Raw genomic sequence first — 21,170 nt, 5'->3', positions numbered from 1 at the left:
CTGAATGATTACAAAATGGGAGATGTGCTGAGTGCTACTTAAATGGTGGGGTAAATTTTTTTCTTCATTTGCTATACAAATGGTTTGTCTGTTGTATTTTTGGAGTTTCGATTAGAAGGTGCACAAGAGCACATTTATAAGAGCTGAGCTTGGGTGTGAGTGTTGGCTTGTTTGTTTGTATGTAACACTTTCTCAAATGTGCAATGCTCAGAGGAATTTTAGTGTGCACTCTTTAGGCTGTACAGAGCCCTGAGAGCCCTGCATCAGGGAAATTCAGTGTGCTCTCCTGCAACAAGCAGCTTGTTAGAAGTCATACAAGCGTGAGCCATTTTTAGGTTAACACATTCAAATACCAGGAAATTGTGGGGCGATTTTCGAACTCTAGTGGCAAAGTCAACTCATGAATTAAATATTTTGTTAAGCAGGTCTCTTAGTTGCAACAACAGTACCATAGCATTTTGGTGGCAACAGGTGGCGTTCAATCATGGAGGTTACACTTCTTATGTATTCTTCCACCTATACAACTATAAGGTGCCAGCACACTGGTAGTAGGCAAAATCACCCAACATGAAGATTGCCGATTTTTTATGCCTGTTTCCACTTTTAATATCTGCCCCACTTGTAGGCATTCCCTCTGTATACTGCAAAGCTTACAGAAGCAAAACAGCTGAGACAAAAAACACAGAATCCAGGTTAGTTGACCAGGATCCTGATGTGATATAAAAATTCATACTGTTGTGGATGTAACAGTTCAGACTTCCCCCTTTAGATTTTCTGCTGAGTTATGTATTGTGATCTGCCTGAATCAGCTTGTAGACTTGTGGGTCTACCACGCCATCTGGGATGGCAGATGAAACCAAGTTTTTCTGAGAAAAACGCTGAGATGCACGACATGCCATTGTTAGTTCTGTTCAGCAGCTCTAATTCGTCCATTTTGTAGTTCAGGGAGCGAACATTGGAGAGACTCAGTAGTTTAGGAAGTAGCGTGTGGAATCCTCACGTCCTCCAGAGGTAAAGCATCTCGCACTTTCTGATTCATCACTGTCTTGAGTGCTTTGGAAATGGGGAAACAAATTTACTGCTGTCATGTTTTTGATTACAATGTCAATGAGAGAGCTCTGATACTTGAGATAAAGACCTAAAGGCATGGTGTCCATAATATTCATCAGATAACAGATTCTGACTGATGGCGAAATACATATTTTACAAGTAGCATGAATTTTAATGTAAATGTAAACAAAGAAAAAGAACACCAATTCACTGTGGCTGCTAGGCACGGTGCCATCTGGAAGACAGGCATGAGGCCAACTGGAAGACATTAAGTCATGAATGTCATCTACCATAACAATCACTCATTACCAGAGCAATCCTATTCATCCTAGAAGTGGCCGTAATGGTAGAGATGGTTTTGGTTAAAAATATAAGAAAAAAAAAAAAAAAATTAGGGGTTTCATTCCAAAATGTGTGCAATTTATGCAACCTCACATCCATCAGTGTATATCTAGTGAAACGTTTTATTAGGAGTGTCATGATTTTTTGGTAGGCTAAGGCGCATGCCCTGTAATTGCAACACCCTAAGTTTTATTCTGGCCCAGGACCTTTGTCGTATGTCATCTTCTTCACTCTTTTCCCAGTCTTTCCTATCTTTCGCCACTTTGAACTGCCTAATTGAGGCAACAATACCCCCCCCCAAACAATCCAAAAAAGCCCAAATTATTCTATTACTCAGTAACAACCTTTTTGTAATCATTTTATGATGAACACTAAATCAATTCATAACCCATTTTACCCCCCAAATGGTCAGTATCTCAGTCTGTAATTGATTTCTTCAAATGTTAATAGAATTAACTCATTAAGCAGTTTAAATTGGAGGTGATGTGTGTATTTCAATATTTGAATGTATAATGTCAGTTAATGTCGCTGATCCAGTTAGGGCAAAGACATTAATAGCAGTATGACACATTTTCAAACAATCACCCATACTTGATGATATGACAGATGATTATGTTGAAATGTTAATTGTCATCAGTAGGTTTCAGAAATGTTTTGTAGTGCACTTCAAATTCTCTGATTATGCTTTTACCCCTGCCTGCCGTCCTCTCTCTTAACTCATAAAAACACACACTCACGCACACACACACACATACACTCACTATTCAAGCCACATCGACCAGAGGCTCCCCTGCAAATGTAAAAAGGGACACATCAATAACCAAGCAATTAGTGCATCAATAACCTGCACTTCCAATTTTAACATATTCAGAGGAATTGGATTTCTCATTGGATTTCTGTATATTTTTGTTTTGCTGTCTAGGTTAATACATGTTTGCTTTGCTCTTCTTTGGAACATTGTTTCATGCTGGGAAGGTGTAGGAAATATTGATTCAGCTCCAAAATAATGCATATTCTGTCCGCATTAATATATACATATACACTGTCAAATTTCTCCCCTCTGTTTGCCTCTAGTACCCACAAACACAAACACCACAAAGGGATCCTTACAGTCTGCTGTGAGAGCACACACATACACATTGACACACACATACACACACACACACACACACACACACACACACACTGCCACCAATAAGTTTTCCAGAGCATTGGAGCTTGATATTTAACCTCAGTGTCTGCTCTCATTTCAATTACCAATAGAACTGTTCACACACACAGGAAATAATTATAGTCTTAACTCATTTGCAGTTAGAAAAAAAGTTAGAATTCTTTAGCTTAGGGGAATATGGATCAAAGAAGACACTAAAATAATAGGTTATAATTAATTAGTTGACATAGCAGGCATTGAAATCAAACATAATGATTACAATGTTTGAATTAGCCAATAGCAATGGGGCATGGATGGAGATTTCTGCATTGTGCATTGTTGCAAGCTGCATGTGATGATAACAGTTTGGCCTCGAGTTACATAATCTACATGAGGAGTGATGGTTTAACTGCCTCTTTGACCCTGAGTTTACCCAAGTATTCATTGTTACAGGCTCTCTGGCAATACAGTACATCAGTGTGATTCAGTGAGTTCAATCCTGTCTGTAGATGATATTTTGGTAGATTATTTTTATGCAATATCTACACAGGTTATTTTTGAGCTGCTTTCCTTCACCATCTAATGGTGTCAAAGAGTGTTCTGAAATAGTCTTCTAGGCTCTATGAAATCTGTGCAATTTGGTATTCGACCTTAATTTGATTATACAGCTGAAACCATGCACACTGGCCCTCAAGTTTGTTTTCCATGTGAGCTCTCTAGATATCTCTTCTGCAAAATTTAATTTGTATAAAAAAGACATTAAAGCTCTCTGGCAGAAAAGAAACCCTGCTGAGCTATTGTTAGTATTTCATGTTTTGAAAATGCCTCTTTTTCCTTTGTTGTTGTTTAATTATTATACTGTGCTTGCAGGCCTGCTGTAGGTTTCAACACAGTTTATTGACAAACATGATTTTTTACAGTTTCAAAGTTATAATAAGTTGAGCAGCGTAATGCACAATTTTTTTTTTCTGATAACTAAATTCACTTGTTGACAGGAGCTCTTTCTTTCTTTCTTTTTTTATTTACCAGATTTAATTTCTTCAAGATCCTTACAGGCAGTGCTTACAGTCTCATATGACTAATATAATTTACATTAAGGTTGTTGCAGCTAAATCTTCAAACACATTATTTGACAAAGGAGGCAATATTTCTTAAATCATTTCACTTTATTGTTTCACAGGCAGATCATCTGATGACCTAATGGAACTGAAACCGGGAGTACTCCTGTTGTGGGTCCTAGTGCTGGGCTGTGGCTTGACTGAAGGCAGTATCCTGTACCGAGTTCAGGAGGAGCAGCCTCCCAACACCCTAATAGGCAGCCTGGCAGCAGACCAGGGACTGCCAGACTCAGGTCATCTCTACAAGCTGGAGGTGGGTGCCCCTTACCTTCGTGTTGATGGAAAGACCGGAGACATCTTCACCACAGAGATCCCAATTGACAGAGAGACCCTGAGGGACTGTCGGTCCCAGGCTAAGGGTAAGCCCTGCTACCTGGAATTTGAAGTGTCAGTGACAGACTTGATACAAAACCAGAGCCCACGACTCATTGAAGGACGTATTGAGGTACAGGACATCAATGACAACACACCCCAATTTCCCTCTTCTGTGCTTACCATCTCTGTCCCTGAGAACACACACATGGGGGCACTATTCTCCATACCCCTAGCTACAGACAGGGATTCGGACAGGAATGGGGTGGCTGATTATGCCCTGACTGCAGGGCCAGATGCAGCAACCCTTTTCGGCCTGCAGGTGGCTGAGGACAGGGGGGAGAAGCTCCCCCAGCTTATCGTCTTGGGTAGCCTAGATCGTGAGTTAAAGGATTCCTATGACCTAACCATCAAGGCAGTGGATGGAGGAAACCCACAGCGCTACAGCAGTGCTTTGCTGAGAGTGGTAGTCACCGATGCCAATGATAACTCTCCCAAGTTTGAGAAGTCCACTTATGAGGCGGAAGTGTCGGAGAATAGTCCCGTGGGGCACTCTGTGTTGCAGGTGAGGTGGTTTTGCAAAAGACTGCTGTATGCTTGAAATTTGTGCTTTCTTTTGGATCATCTAGCAAGTGAAACATTGAATTGCAATCAAAATATTTTGTGCTTTTTGGTACATCATTTTGAATTTCATATTCACCAGCTGAGAAATTTGTGCATGCCTGTGTAGTGTGTCTACTTCAGATACATAGCCATAATTGAAAAGAAAAACTAAGAAAACCTCTTTTCATCTTTTCATAAATACAATATTGTTTTTCTTAAAATTTTGTTTTAAAATCATGTCAAAACAGACTCATCATGTTTGAATAGTGCAGATCTCATCTGTGATACAAAACACAGCCCACTATTAGTCTTTGATGCACATGGTTTTATGCTATGTAAATTTCCAAAATGTGTTACACTGAATTGATTTACCTTAAAGACTCTTATAGTATTACAGCAGAGGTTTCCAAACTTTTCAGATCATGTACTACTGTGAACTAAACCCAAGTATCCCAAGTACCATCCAAGTACATCGTTACTAGCACATGCTATGTCGGACTTGACATCACATCACCCTATGTGGCTACGCAAATTTTATTTCTAAAATATTTAAATAATTATTGTATAACTATTGTCTGTAGTAAATTAAAGGCCCCATGGCCTGAAAAATGCAATTTTTGTTGTTTTTGCGTGATAGGGAAGGTCTTTGGGCCACATAAATACTGTCCCATTACATTACACCTATGATAAATGGAGAAATGCACACAGCCCGTTTTTTGAAACTGTTCCTGTAAAATGAGCGGATTGCACTTCCGTTACTCCTTGACGTCAAGAACGGTGACTCCGCCCACAGTGCCTGCACCCCCAGGCAACCAGCTACCAAGCTAGCAAACTTAGCCAGTCCCCCTCGGCGGTAGCCATGACAATCTTACATTAGATGATAATTCACTTTCGACAAGTTTTCAAGTAGTTGCTGTATCTCGTTGGCTCTGTTTTTCTCTCGCTCAATATGGCCTCACAATATGGCGGCGCACTATTGTTTACGTCCCAGAATGCATTGCGCAGTGACGTCAGTTGATTGGCCCGACCGTATGTCATTCAGAAAACAGTCAGCCAATCAGTAGAAAGGGGCTGATTCTCTCTTCTGATTGGCTAGACGAACCGTGCTGCCAGAGCTCCGGGATAAAGGCAAGAGAGAGGAGCTGTAAAACTATATTTAGCAGACCACAGGTACTCAAAACCACAAATACATCTTGCTAGGGATATCAACAGTTAATAAAATCAACAGTTCAACAGTTCAATAAAATTTTTTGGTTTTAATCCAAGGACTTTGGCCAATTGGAGTGCCGCGGATAGGCCTTTCAGCAAGGCTCTTGCATACCACCAGGTGTAGCCTCACTTACCACTGGTGGTATGCATACCATTGTTTGGGAAAAACTGCATTATAGCATTAGCAAAATAAGAGCACTTAGTTTAGCTCCGTGTTGCTGTTGTTATTATACTGTTACATGGGCAGAAGACAAATCAGAGACAAATAATGAAGGTTATTAATTCTGTTTAATGTTATATATTAATATAAGGTTATGTAATAAGTATTATTAATGACTAGTAATTACCAGGGGTGTGCAGTACATGTCATCTATGATAGTATCTTAATTGATGTTTTAACAATGTGTGAAATGACAAACTCAAGTGTTTTGTAAAAAACAATCAAAACACACCTTCAGAGTCCATACTCATTCACTGCAAGTGATCAAGCCAAGTAGGACAGACTACAGCACATGCGCAATGAGGAAATATACAGCATTTACACTTCACAACAAGCTAAGCTAGTGCAGTTCCCTGCACAGCTCAAGCAAAAAATGAGGTACAAGCAAAACAAAAACACAGTCAGCAAAGTTTGGCAGAGTCATTCTGCAAAAGAGTGCCTTACAACAAGAAGAGCAACAGCAAGAAATAACAAACATTGTCACCAGTTATATTGCAAAGGATACAGTGCCAATTCAAGCGGTCAATAAAAATGGTTTTAAACAACCTGTTTTTCTTAAATAAGTTGTTTTTTTAATACCATTAACAACATCTAATATACTATTAACAAGACCAAACTAGTACAATACAAGACTTTTACAAACACATTTTTTTAAACATTTTTGAGGGATTCAAAATATTATCGTTATCAGCAAAATCCCCCAAAATATTGTGATATTATTTTTGTCATTATCGCACACCCCTTGTAATTACTAAGTTACAGAATTATGTATTACTAGTTACTAGTAAGTTGCTATGTGTAGGACTTCCCCAGCATATGACTGTGAAATTGCAGTAGGTAACCCAAATTGTAGTATGTTTAAATGTGATCCAAGCCCATTTCCTGGGATCAAAAATAAAAGAGAAAAAGACCAGTAAAGACCAGAAGGGTAATAAAGTAATACGCTTTAAAAAAAAAAAAAAAAAAAAAACTGCTTACATGCTATGATAGTGATGACACCATTATGACAGGCTGTCCATTCAGTCATTTATTCATTCATTTGTTCATTCTTTCATGGACCATTGGTGCTTTGAGAAAATCTTACACAATTTTCCTTTAGTTCTAACCCTGAATTCTTCCCCGATTCTGCCATTAACCATAGGCATTCCTTTTGATTGTAGGTAAGAGCAAATGATTCTGACATGGGCCCTAATGGAGAAATTGAGTACACCCTTCACCAAGCATTAGACCCAGTGCCAAAACTCCTGCGAATTGACCGGTCTACTGGCATTATCTATGTCAAAGGATCACTGGATAGAGAGGAAATCAGCAGCTTGTCCTTCTATGTGGTGGCAAGGGATAAGGGACCACAGCCTAAAAGCTCTAAGACCTTTGTAACAATTGAGGTGACTGACCAAAATGATAATGCTCCCGCTGTGGAGATCCGTGGGATTGGTCTTGTAACTCACAGTGAAGGAGTGGCCAACATTTCAGAGGACATGCCTGTGGGAACAGCCGTAGCTTTGGTACAGGTGTCTGACAGGGATGAGGGAGAGAATGCTGTGGTCACTTGTGTGGTGGCGGGAGATGTGCCCTTCCAGCTGCGCCCTGCTAGTGACTCATCCAGCGACAATAAGAGGAAGTATTTTCTACAGACCACCACTCCTCTAGATTATGAAAGGGTGAAGGAATACCGAGTAGAGATTGTGGCTGTGGATTCTGGCAACCCAGCACTCTCTAGTACAAACTCTTTGAAGGTGCAGGTGACCGATGTGAATGACAATTCCCCAATATTCTCCCCAACCTTGTTTGAAGTAGATTTTGCTGAAGAGAACCAACCAGGGGAAAGGGTTGTGGATGTGACAGCCTCGGACGCTGACAGTGGCACTAATGCAGAACTCATCTACAGCATTGTGGCAGATTCATCCATCAAGGGCCTATTTGAGATTGAACCAAATACAGGCGAAGTAAGAGCCCGAAGCCCACTGGATCGAGAGCATAAAGAGCGCCATGAGTTCCAGGTCACTGCAGCAGATAAAGGGTCACCCGTTCATAAAGGAACAGCAACTGTTGTGATAAAAGTTCTTGACCGCAACGATAATGACCCCAAGTTCATGCTAAGCGGCTATAGCTTCTCAGTCTTGGAGAACATGCCTCCTCTCAGTCCTGTTGGCATGGTGACAGTTTTAGATGTGGACAAGGGTGAAAATGCTCGTGTTCACCTCTCTGTTGAGCCTGATGGAGGAAAGTTTGTGGTCCAAAATGGAACAGGCACCATTCTCTCCAGCATATCGTTTGACAGGGAGAAAGAGAGCAGCTACACTTTCCGTCTGAAGGCGGTAGATGGAGGAGAGCCACCCAGGTCTTCATATGTAGGCGTCACTATCAATGTCCTGGATGAAAATGACAATGACCCTGTGGTCACCAAACCTTCCAATTCCTCCTTCAGGCGCTTGTCCCCTCTAGCTTCACCTGATAGCCATGTGGAAGTTGTGGAAGCTGAAGATCTAGACAGTGGGCCTAATGCAGAGCTGGTCTTCAGTATTACTGGTGGAAACCCTTACCAGTTATTTCGCATCTCCCCCTCCAATGGAGAGATCACTCTCGCTAAGGAGATGACCAGAAAACATGGTGGCCTGCATCGCTTGGTGGTGCGGGTGAGTGACAGGGGCAAGCCTGCACGTCATGCCACTGCCCTGGTTCATATCTATGTCAATGAAACCATTTCAAATGTCAGCCTGGTCGAGGCCCTTGTTGGACACAGTCTCTACACACCGCTGGACAGAGATATTGCTGGTGACCCTGACAGTGGTCTTGCTGCTCAACGCAGTAACATTTTATATGGCAGCCTTGCTGGAGTGGCAGGTGTTGTAATGTTGATCTTGGTGGTGGTATTTATTCGACATCGCATCCAGAGAGAGACCAAGAGTGGCTACCAGGCGGGCAAGAAGGAATCAAAAGACCTGTATGCCCCCAAACAGGCACCAAAGAATGCTAAAGGCAAAAAAGGAAGGAAAGGAAAACCCCAAAAGTCAAAACCCCTCGGGGAGGAGGAAGAAGTCAGCCTTCAAAAGAGTCTCAAGTTCAACCTCGACGGTGTCAATGATAGCCCCAGGATCCATCTTCCCCTTACGTATTCTCCTGGAAGCCCTGATATAGGAAGGCACTATCGCTCCAACTCTCCTTTACCCTCCATCCAGCTACAGGCCCAATCCCCTTCAGCCTCTCAGAAGCATCAGGCTGTCCAGGACCTCCCTGCCGCTAACACCTTTGTAGGAACGGGAGGAGATGACAACTCTACTGGCTCAGACCAGTACTCAGATTACAGCTACAAGACCAGCCAACCGAAGTGTAACAACAAACAGGTAAAGCAATATCTTATAAAGCTACTTTCTATAAGGTCTGGCAGAGGGGCGGGTGATTATTGTGTGTTTTTCACTGGATCCATGTTTGGAGGAGAATGTCTCAAGTTGTTATTCTTATAGCCTGCAACAGTCCAAAACATGTGAGAAGGAACAACTTTAATACCACTAGAAATTAGAAAGCCAAGATCTGGGAAGTCAGCCATGATATACTGCCAGAACCTACTCCATTGACAACAAATTGATATTGAATTTAAAGTTGTGCATAGAAATGTGTTTTATGTTGTGGCTGTGTTGTAAGTCCTAAAGAAAATGTGAAATGATCCTTTAAAAAAGTCATAAATCTGCCATCTTCCCCCCTCATTTTCTGCAGAGCTGTATATCTGTGTCATTACAGATGAGTGTGGGACAAACTCTTTTCTGTTTTTTATCAGAAACATGAATCTTACTAATCTGTAATCTGCTATTACAGATCAAAGTGCCTGAGGGTATACAATTTAAATGTGAAAACATAAATGCAATGGTGTTCACCCAAACTTTTAGCTGGCGCTGAAAAAAAAAAAAAACAGTTACCATGATTACATGTACAACATTAGGCAATTATTGCTATAGTGCAATTTTCATCATAATGCAGTTATTTAGAAGCACAGATTTTATTTAACATTCCAATTTCAATAGGTTTTTGCAGACTTCAATTTTTGTCCAAATAGTGTTGTGTGCCCCCAGCCAGTTATTCCCCTCATCAAAACTACAGTCACATTGCTGTTATGATATTTCTGTTTCTCCCATGTAACTTCTCTGCAGGCAAAAAAGCTGGATATACAAAGATAGTTGCTGCAGAAATGAATAACTTAAGGTTTGCTGTCAAGTGTTTTGATATGAGAAATCGCAGGCGCCTCTTCATAGTCTGTTTTTTGGGTTCACCCTTGGCAGTGGAGGTGAACATGGAAAGGAAGGTCCATTTCTCAGTGACTTACCTCTGCTCCTCTCTTTGACCTCTAGTGCTCTGATCTCTGCAGGTCACTTGCTCTTATCAGTTTACTCCTTATGCTCTCATCTCCTCTTATCGCAACAACTTTTGGCCCTTTTTGCATTGCCATGGAAACAGAAATATTAATAGACTCAGAGGGGATTACGAACGGAAAAATTGTAGAGTCTAGGGATAGAAAGCCAGTGTGTCTCTAGGTTTCTGTGTCATCTGCAAGTGTGTGAATGTGTCTTGATGTGCACATGTTTGTGAGTGGCTGTGTGTGTAGCTGTGTGTGTGTGTATAAGGAATGGGTGGATAAGGTAGGGGATAATATAATTTGACTACCAATGTCTTTACATGGTATTTAAAAATGGTCGTCATTCTGTATTGGAAACATTTGATATTGATGTGATATTTACTTCATTTCAAGTGTCAAGTGCTCTTGGTGAGCAGCCCACATTGGCTTACAAGACATTTCGACATGTCACATTTCAGTTGTGTATAATATAAACACCTTTTAAGGAGATTCAAGTAGCATACCTTCAAAGCAAGTTGACATTTTCCCAAGCCTTTGCAGATAAAGTTTTTCACATAAAAATTAACAGAAATAGAAGTGGAAAATATGCCACTGAGGCTTGAACATATGTATGTGACACATTTTGAGAGTAGGTTTCTTCAGAGCCAGTCAGTGGCAGTTAGCTGGTGGGTAGTTTCACCAGATGTTGGCTGACAGCTTAGGTGATGATCAGAAGCATTTGTGGGTGGAGTTAGTTTAGAGAACAGTCGCCCCTTGATGGACAACATAAGGGACCAAAGTGACTACAAGCCATGCAGTCTTTTTGAGTATTTGTGTGTAATGTCTATCTCTGTGTTTGTGGCAGATTTTCATTGTAGAAATGTTAATTGTAACTGTAGTGCAGATGAAAGCTCTCAACACTAGACAGTATTAAGACTGTTTGTAGTTTCTCTGTACATATTTTCCAGTCTTTTCAGTCCAGAAATTGGGAGATTTTCAAACAAAAATGGGTAGGGGATTCAGGGACCATATTACCCCCAGTTCTGTGACTTTTTTATGAATAAACCTATAAAAATACAGCACAATGTATGAATGTGAGACTCTCATTGTCTCATAGTAAAAATAGGTGCAGTCTAGTCTGCCTGTTGCTGTTTTAGGTGAAGACAGAAGTAATTGGAAGTAAGGTAATTATGTAGACTGCCTTTCTGGAATAAATAAATAATATATTTGAAACACCTAACGACACCTAAAGCCTATTGACCTGTTGGAAACACCTAACAAATATAGTGAATCTGAGCAGAATTACACCATGGGAGAACACAAGGGAGCAACGTGGAAATTGGGAGTCTCCTGGGAATATCAGGAAGGCTGGCAAGTATGATGAGACATGACTCAGGTGATTGACAGCTTGTGCAAAAACATGGACAGATGTTGAAGCTCATGTGACATACATCAGCAGATGTTGTCTTATGTATGGCATCCCCTCTCACATCAGGATGAACAGATTGACCAAAATAAATAATAAAAGTCACTGCCAAGTGATGTGACAGATGTAGAGTGGTGCCCTTGCTTTAATTAACTACGCCTCTCTCAACAATGCCTTTTCAGTGGGATGTTGTCAGGTGTCTGTGGTTAGTGCTGCGCTTTTCCAGGTTATAGCTGCAAGTTACAACCGGTGTCTTTACAAATTATGAGAACACATTAGCCACAACATATATTTGAATACGGAATGAATTGTTTATTTTGGTCAAACATTATACGGAACAAATACTTAACAATTTGCGTGAATATGCAGCTGACAAAACATTGTCTTACATGTTTACACCAGTCCATTTTAAACAATAAATTTCACACAACCAGTGACCGGAAAAGGAAAAGGCTGAAACCAAGGCTTATGTTTGCCTGTCCTATACAAAGATAACCCAGAATTCCAGAAATACAAAGAAAGAAAAAAAAAAACAAAAACAAAACAAAACATTGTAATCATTTTACATTGTAATCCTTAATATTTGCTAAATTGTTTGCACAATATGCATACAAATTTCTCTTTTACTCCAAGGATTCTGTAGAATTTTATTGTAAATAGATTTTACCTCAGTTGGAAACATTCTGTAACTGAGCACTGTTTGCTGCATTACTGTGTTTTTTCTGAACTCCCTCTGGCTCCAATTAAAGCCAGTGTACTTATTATGAGCTCCATCTATTGCTGGGTACAATAAAGTCAATGTACAGTCTAAATGTGTGTGTGTGTGTGTGTGTGTGTGTGTGTTTGTGTGTGTGTGTGTCTGCTTGCGCGCACGTGCATGGATGGGTGGGTGGTTGCATGTGCGGATGTGTGTGTAAGCTTGTGAGTCTGCTGTTCTATATGCATACAGTGACAACAAAATGGTAAACACATGCACAGACATGCATACATGTACACACACACACATACACAAATCCACATTAAGTTGCATGTCTGCCATAATCCTTTGGCACGGTTCTTGCTGCACCCACCTAGGATCAGATCAAGACCTGTAAGATGTGACCAAACCTCGGGATTACACCAACAATTTGCATAGACTAATAACAGAGACATTTTTAACAAACATGTAGTTTAGGTGTAACATTTATGTACTGTTTTTCGTTCAGGTGTGGTATAAATGCAGTCTTCATGTAGCGCTAGTTTGGAGTGCAAATTATGCCTGTGCTATGCTTACACCACTCTAGATTTATTTTGTAAACGTTCATGCATTTATGCATTAGAGGATATCTCCACTTTTATAGTTATCTCCTTACAAATGTCTCCACATGTAAATGCCAGCCTTGAGAAACAGCCGAACCTCAGGCTGAATAGCAAAATTGTCAAATACTGTACACTCAAGAGTGATTTGTCGTGCTTGCCAAAATTCTTAGCAGAGTTACTGATGTACTAATTTGTTTACAGTATTACCTAAACAAGTGAAAGCTATATGAAATCAATTGTAAATCCAACAACAGCCTGTAGCAGCCTATTCTGTAATGTACACATATTTGCTTTTAAACCCTGAGTAGATTTTTTCTGTTTTGTTTCATCTTTACTGTTTACTGTGATAACAGGATCATATACTGTATTTGGTGCTACTGCACTATCAACTAAAAAAAAAGAAAAATTTGGTCATCTCCCAAGACACCATAGTAAAAAAAAAAAAAAAAAAAAAAAATCTCCCCTCTAATTGCTTTAGGTTAACTTACTTCAGGCACATACTTCCTGAAACACAAAATTAGGGATATCACCCTACTGCTGCTCCATGCAGTTAAAGGCAATTGGGCCAAAACAAACAAACAAACAAAAAAAAAAACAAAACAAAACAAAACAAAACAAAACAAAACAAAAAAAACATGAAAATCCCCCAAATTTTATTTGTCTCATTTGTTTGCTCACAAATGAACCACTAAGTGGCAGCAATAGACATATGCTTCAGAAACCATTAGCCAGTATTGTTAAGTTGTCAAATGTTTACCCAGAGCTGATGGGTTTCAGCACCATGGACAGCGCTCTACTCTGCAACTAAAACGTGGGTGCAGGTGGAGGCACTTGACCTCACTCAAGAAGGGAATGATGATCCACTCAGATACTGTGCACAACGCTGATACCTCTCTGTAAGCCCTTTTTGTGCCTTAGAATTATACCAATCATTTGTGAAATTCAAAATGCCTAGTGTTAAATTGTTCCACTGTTGCGCAAGCCCAGAGAATGACAATGCATTAATGACAATGCATAATTTCTAGGAAGTTAGTCTATTTCATGTCAAGCTATTGCAGGTAGAAAGCTAACAAAGAAAGAAAACTAAAGTGCTTATACACTGTATTTTATTTTTTAAATTATTGTTATTATTAATATTATTATCAGAAGTAGTGGTAGTAGTAGTGCGAGGAGGAGTATTAGTATTATTATTATTGAGTGTGAATTTTTTATGGTCCTTTTAAAATTTTTATTTATTTTAAACATTTTCCTCTTGTGAAGCATTGTGTCACATTTTCTCAGCCAAAGGTGCTGTATCAAATAAACTTTACTGACTTAATTATTTACATGTAAACAAATACAAGCACTGTAGGCCATAGCTATACACAGCAAACAATGGCTTTCATATTCTGAATGCTTGCGCTTGTGTAGGTAATATTGTGATTACATTGGGAGGCTGGAAACTTTCCTTTGGGCCTCGACTGGCTCGGTGAACCATTCTCACGTGTATTCTAACAATTCTGTTATTGAGCGTGGGTAGTCATTAATGAGCAGAGGCCTGCAGACATGTCAGAGGAGCTAACTATCAATATGGCAATATCCTGTTACATGTAATTGCATGTGTTGTGCAGGCTATATAGGCAGGAATTGTATACCCAGGTTTTGTTAGGATTATGGCTCAAATCCGTCATTATATGCACACACAAGAGCACATGCACACACGAGTCATTGCACACCGACAGCCATTTTTCACCGTGGAAGACTGTGGTCTGTATTTGAAAACTGTGTGTTTGACGGAGTGAGTGAATCATGACTAGCTCAATTTCATTCATAAGCTGTTGAGTTAATTAAAATGTACAGCACTAGCCATCATGGCTGACCAGTTTTTCACATAGTTTTCAAATCTTAACAAACCGCTATTTGGACATTCTTGCATGACTAATACAGGATAAAAGCAAGGCGGGGCACATCAACAATTACATCATCTCACACTGTATTTCCTCATTTGTCCTTGTTTACACCTTTAAATGTATATTGCATGGTTGCTGGGGAAACCGGTGGCTCACGTTCACTCCTCCGAGCTGATAATTAGCCCTGCTGGGTCCAAGATCTGACACCTCTTTTCACACAAAACTTAATGAGAGTCCCACCTTTGGACAAAACATAATATGGCAATATGAAACACAAGAGAGATCAAGGGAAATGACCTCCCTGTTCAATTTGTAAATGGCTGTGATGACTGCTTGAAGCTATACATTTGTAATATACATTCACACAATTAGAAGGTTTTATTTGTCAAAGATGGCTGATTGTTGCCCCCCAGTGAGGTCTTTTTTCATCTGTAACCTCGGTCTGCAGCTACTTCAAACCAATCTGATGGCTTGCAAAGGAATGGGCAAGGAAGGGGCATTGGAAGTCAGGGTGAACTTTAATTAACCCGCTTCATCGTTAAGAGGGGCCTACACTTTTTGAACTTTAGGCATCCCTTTGAGCTGGGATTAGCCCAATTTAGCCCAGTGCTGCTATTTGAACTCAGCAGGTATAGACGAGGCCCGAGGCAAACTGCACTTGTTCTACAAGACTGTGACACATAATTCTGTATCACGCTCACACTGCAGACCAGTCAAACCTAGAAATCATCGGAAATATGCCATCTGCATTTCAGCTGAGAAGTTGGGAATGCGAGGGCTGCGGCTGACTTGTTTTCCTCTATCTTACTATCTATCGGCCTTCCGATATTTTTACAGACATCGAGAAACACTCACACAAACACACACATGCATGCATGCACAACATATTTGCCCTAGCTGATTACCCACAAAAGGAAGGCAAGTAGGAAAGCGAGGGAAAACGCACTGTAGAGAAACTGGAATAATCTACCCTGCCTATACTGCATGTATTGTTTGCTGTTTTATAGCACAAACGTGTGATGCCATAGATTGTGCTGGCTTTGCATTGTGTAGAAATAATATAATTTTCAATCACCAACATTACTGCGTGACCATTTCACATCCTAACAATCTTATTTTCAAATTGTTTGACCATGGCTTTCCAAAACTAGTGGCCTTGGTTTACACTTGAGTATATACATTACTCAACATTGTGTCTTTATCATCATCAGTAACAACACATTACCTTTGTCAAAGTGTTCTTCCCCTGGAAACTCCTACTGTGTACTAATTAGCTGTATCCAGTAGTGGCTGCAAATCAAGTGTTTGGTGCTGCAGTGATACCATCTAATTTCCCAGTCTTTAAACTGTAGCAGCTCTGCTACCAGTGTGTCAATTAAAGTTTATGCTGAATTTGATAGCACTAAATAATAAATTAACTATACTCCAGGGTGGCCTTTTGAGTATAGTTATGATCGTTAGGAATAAAACACCCACCAAATGTTTTGCAAAGAAATGATGAAAATGATGAGATTTGTCAGAGCTTCACAAGGCTCTTCCCTGGCTTTTGGAGAGCCATAGTCTTGTAGCCAATAAGGTGGGTTCCTCACACGGTAACAAATGTTGTTACTCTGTGAGAAATAAAAGCTGTTTAAAGCTGAAGGCTATGGTGAATATACTTTGGCTCTCCATCGAGGCCCGGCTGGATCAATCAACCATAGTCATGAAGATGACAGGAGCAGCGTCTCAGGAGGTGGCATTTATAGGTTTGACCAAAAATTTAATTGGAACTCTTGTGATATGAGATAGCACATAACATGTGGGTGCAGGATGAAGCACACAAAGGACTTGTTAGTCCTAACAATGTGTGTATGTGAGCTGTTGTAGCAGTCAGTGGGTGAAGTGAAATACAAGCAGAATGTGTGTGATGTGTGTGTATGTGTGTGAGAGAGTGAGAAAGTGACAGAGAGAGAGAGAGAGAGAGAGAGAGAGAGAGAGAGAGAGAGAAAGAGAGAGAGAGAGAGAGAGAGAGAGAGAGAGAGAGAGAGAGAGAGAGAGAGAGAGAGAGAGAATAGGATACAGATACAGAAACTGACACATTTGTATGATGCTAGTGAATGAGCAGTACAGCTCATTTGACAGTGGAGTCAAATGCACAGTAAAACAATTTTTGAAATTGCTTTATCTGTCTCCTTTTTGAGATAATAAAGAGACAGAAAGGTTTGACTTACATTGGCTGTGCAACAACAAGTTTATTTCTGAGTTCTGCCCTTGGAGCAATAATTGGATTAAAACAAAACAAAATGCACTTCACATAATCTGAAACGATTCCGGCTATTCCACATTTTGAGTTTCTTAATGACAAATGCTTTCCTCTCATTGCACCAGCAAGCCACTCCCCATTTGTATTGCTAATCTTTGTGTTCAAACTAGAGAACTGCAAAGGTTTGGCACCGCACTGTAGGTAGATCCCAAGCTTTTGATATGGCCACGTTTTCATCTGTTGCCAAATGAATGTTCATGGAATGATGTCTTTTCCTATCCATATAAATTCATCCTTGTACGCTTGGCGCCTCGTGATCACATGCATGCAGCTGATGACGAGTATGACATTTGGAAAGGCTGCAGCACAATGGAATCTGTCCTTTACTGTGCATTACTGCATGCCAGTGTCTGGCCATTATACATATATTTTTATTTTTAGGGTATGACAGTGTGATTCTATAAAAGGAAGCAATAGCCTAATTGGCAAATGAGATTGGGCATAATTGGGCATAATCACAACCCCAGTGAATGAATCTACTTAAACATTTAAGTGTAATTGAAACTCCGACACTTATCAGTCTGTCTGTTATTTCTTCAGTTCCATCTTAAAATCCACAGGCAGGTCATTGTGGGAATGTGTGTCTGCACTGTTGCCATACAGCTACTTTCAAAGCTTAACCTTCAGTGAATTGCAGCTCACTGCCGGACATTGGAAGCTGTAGAAAAACCTCATCCAAAAACAAAATGTATGATTTTTTTGTGCAAATGTGCCACCAAAAGAAACCAGAGGGGTTGGTGTGTCCAGCTCATTTTCGTTAAAAAATTTAGGAGAGAGGCTAGAGATATCCCTTAACCATCTTTGGATATCTCCTTTCACCAGGATGCAGAGGGCATGTTACCTTCAGTAAGATGGAGAGGAGTGTCAGCTGTGCAATCTGGCTCTGAAAAGTTTAGAGGACGCCACAGCTCAATGATTGAGGCCTTATCCATACGTAAACATTTTATGCATCGGGCGTCTGTTGGTCTCAGCACATTTTAACAGTTTTTGGCACCTTCTGGATGCCCTACTAATGCTTCCGTTTGATGTCCCCTTAAAGACTTAGCCCATACACAGCAGGACACATCTTGATTACTTAGTCCTTGAGATTTGTCCAGTTATTCAAAAAGCTATTCCAGTTCTTCAGAGGCCAATCAGCAGGAAAAAAGTTAGACGGTCAGTATCTCTTCCTCTTTTCTTCTTGTTTTTAGTAAATTGCACTTGCTTTGATGTATCTAATGTATGTAGATTTCTTGTTTTACATGAGGAAACCAATGGAAGCGCTAGCTATATTATAGTTTTGGGAAATTAGAGAAGGAACTTACAAATTGAGTTTAGTTAAAGTCAGAATTTGTGTATCGTGAAGTGAAGGTGGACATGCCTGGATTTGCATGTTCATCAACTCAAATGCCTTAAATAACGATATCCTCTATTTGAAAATAAATAAATAACACTTACCAGAACATAATAATGAATAACATCCAAATGAAACTAATTTCAAACTTCAAAAAGCTAATAAATAGGACAGTAAAGATTTGCTTTCCTTGGTTAAAAAAATGATATCCTATGTGTTTAAGCAATAATGACTAATGATCTATAAGTATTTACAGTAGTCAAGTGGTTTGGTATGAACTCTCTAAATCTTGATTTGTATGTACATGTTCACGCTGCTCATTTGAAGTTCCCTTTTTTGAGGCTTGTGAGTTTGGACTTTTACTAACTTTTCACTTACAGTACAGCACCGTGTTATGCGATCATGTATATGTACCTCACTCTGCCAGTGTCACTCAGACTTTCTTAATCTGTTTAACTCTCCCGAAGGCTCAAAGCTCTGTCAGGGTTGTTTTTGTGAGGTGGTTGGATGTGCGTGCAGGAATCTGCATTGGAAATGCCGAAATCAGGGGATGTGGCCCTCATGCTCCTGTCTGAACTATCACAGAACTGCTGTGAAGCAGTTATTACTCTGAGCCTGGCATATGTAACCCCCAAAAATAAATATGTATTGCCAACTCACAATCATTTAGCTGCTGCCTAATGTGGCGTTTTCTGGTCACAGAAGAATTTTATTGTTATTATTATTATTATTATTTTAAATTTATTTTAACATTGTGCTAAATTCATCAATTTGAATTGAACTATAACATTAGGAAATTTATAAAACAGCCGTTTACCATTAGAAAAAAAGGTTAGAAATAGACAATTATATGGAATTATTTTGTTAACAGGTAATAGCAGAGTTTGCCTAATTAAGCCTGTATTGATTCTGAATACTTCGAATGCAATCTGGAGCTTTAAGCATCCTGCTAGAGTGATGGTCAACATGGTGAGGGCAAGAGACACCGTAGAGAGGCAAATGACTTCAAGTAGAAGGCTTTGCCCTAATGAGAGCGCGGCTCTTTGAACCAGGACAAAGGGATTGATTTAATTTGCCCCGCACTCTTATCTGAATGATCTGAGTCGGCCCTGTGAGATTGGTTGGCCCAGCCTTGTGTTGCTGGATTGACAGGTATAGATGAACTCTCTGGAGCTGACTTGTCAGTTCTGATGGTCCTTAACCATCATCAAGATGAAGTAGTTAGAATATGCAACATGCAAAGAATATTTATGGTACTTGTGTACTGCCGTGGGAGTGAAACAATCAATTTAGAGAATTTTCTGTTGATTCTCTGAAGAGGGTTATGGTGTAAGGTTCCAAGGGTTGTATTTGATCCAACTCATCAAATGCTGAGTGATCTAAACTAGGAGACGTTAAACTAATCATTTATGAAAAATTTGTTCATTTATGTATGAAAAATCTCACAATGAAGACCATAGTTACATCTCGCCAAGTGGTTTTACTAATAATATGATTTAAGAAATTATTACTGTTTTTTTTGTTTTTTGTTTTTTGTTTTTTTTTTTCCTTGGAACAGTACATGAAAAAATATAAACACAAAACCTGACTGTCAGCTTCATAAAACGCACATAGCATGCTGTATACCAACTTTGATACAATAGTTAGTTCTAACTAAAAAAAAGTAAAAAGAAAAAAATCATTATCTACAGTTAGCCATGACTCCCAACCATAAGCTTTGTTGATTCTATCAGATCACCTTGCAGCTTGTTGCTTGAGTTGCTTGTTGGTGTACCTGATGAAAAGCCAATGAAAAGCCAATGGTTTCAATGCTCAGCTCTCATTTCTCCACAGGCTCATATGCTTTCTGCAAGTGGCACATGGTCAGATTCCTTCTTTTATGTAAAAAAATAAAATGAGAAACTCCTTTAGGTAAATCTGTGTGGAGGCTCAGCTCCCTGATGGCATTGCCTTTAGCTGATATATTTTATCGCCACATATCCCAGTCTCCTTACCTTCTGCCAGGCAGATTAGTGCTTTTATCAATAAGCAGCTTAGCACCAAAGTGTCCCTCAATAATATGCCATGGTATTTTTTTCTCCTGCTGCTTTAACTCCTGGGTTCTCTTTCCCTGCCTCTTGCTCATACACATTCTCTTTACATTTTCCTGTTTTCACCACCCCAAATTCCTCACTTTCTTTAACTGTGGGTATTAACCTCTGACTTAGAGAAACAGTGATACATAATGTGTTACCCTCTCCAGGTCACATTAGGAACCGAGACTGAGCCCAGGAGGGCCAAGAGAGCAGCATCCCCATCAGACATACTACCCCATTAGAAGCCCTGCAGTGCACCATAAAACCCATTAAGATCCATTAGGCAAGTACTCTGGCACAAACACCTTTAAGGCCAGACAACCACAAAGGTGCACGGTTACTAATGGTATAAAACTTATTTGATTAGTGACTGAAATGACATGTTTTGCATAATACATCCGTCTGGGGACACCCGTCACTGGAGATATTTACACACAAAAAAAGCCATTCGTTCATATCTGATTTGTGCAAAGCAATCATTTTGCCACTTGTCAGTACAATATGTACATCTACTA

General features: G+C 39.8%; 1 protein-coding gene across 2 annotated transcripts in view; it reads left to right on the top strand.

Moving 5' to 3' along the window:
* The first annotated feature begins 3,733 nt into the window (after positions 1–3,733).
* The window catches only part of pcdh1a (protocadherin 1a), an 82,947-nt gene continuing 65,510 nt past the window's right edge, over positions 3,734–21,170 (top strand). The window contains exons 1-3 of one of the 2 annotated variants that reach the window (XM_030069798.1): positions 3,743–4,537; positions 7,165–9,334; positions 11,256–11,269. In XM_030069798.1, coding sequence (XP_029925658.1) covers positions 3,743–4,537; positions 7,165–9,334; positions 11,256–11,269 — 2,979 coding nt within the window. Of the gene's footprint in view, positions 4,538–7,164; positions 9,349–11,255; positions 11,270–21,170 lie in introns of both variants that reach the window. The other variant, XM_030069799.1, reaches the window with a different exon arrangement.

The sequence above is a fragment of the Myripristis murdjan genome, chromosome 14 (genome assembly GCF_902150065.1).
Source record: "Myripristis murdjan chromosome 14, fMyrMur1.1, whole genome shotgun sequence".
NCBI lineage: Eukaryota > Metazoa > Chordata > Actinopteri > Holocentriformes > Holocentridae > Myripristis > Myripristis murdjan.
Note: the sequence above shows the minus strand (reverse complement) of the source record. Positions and strands in the feature narration are given on the sequence as shown.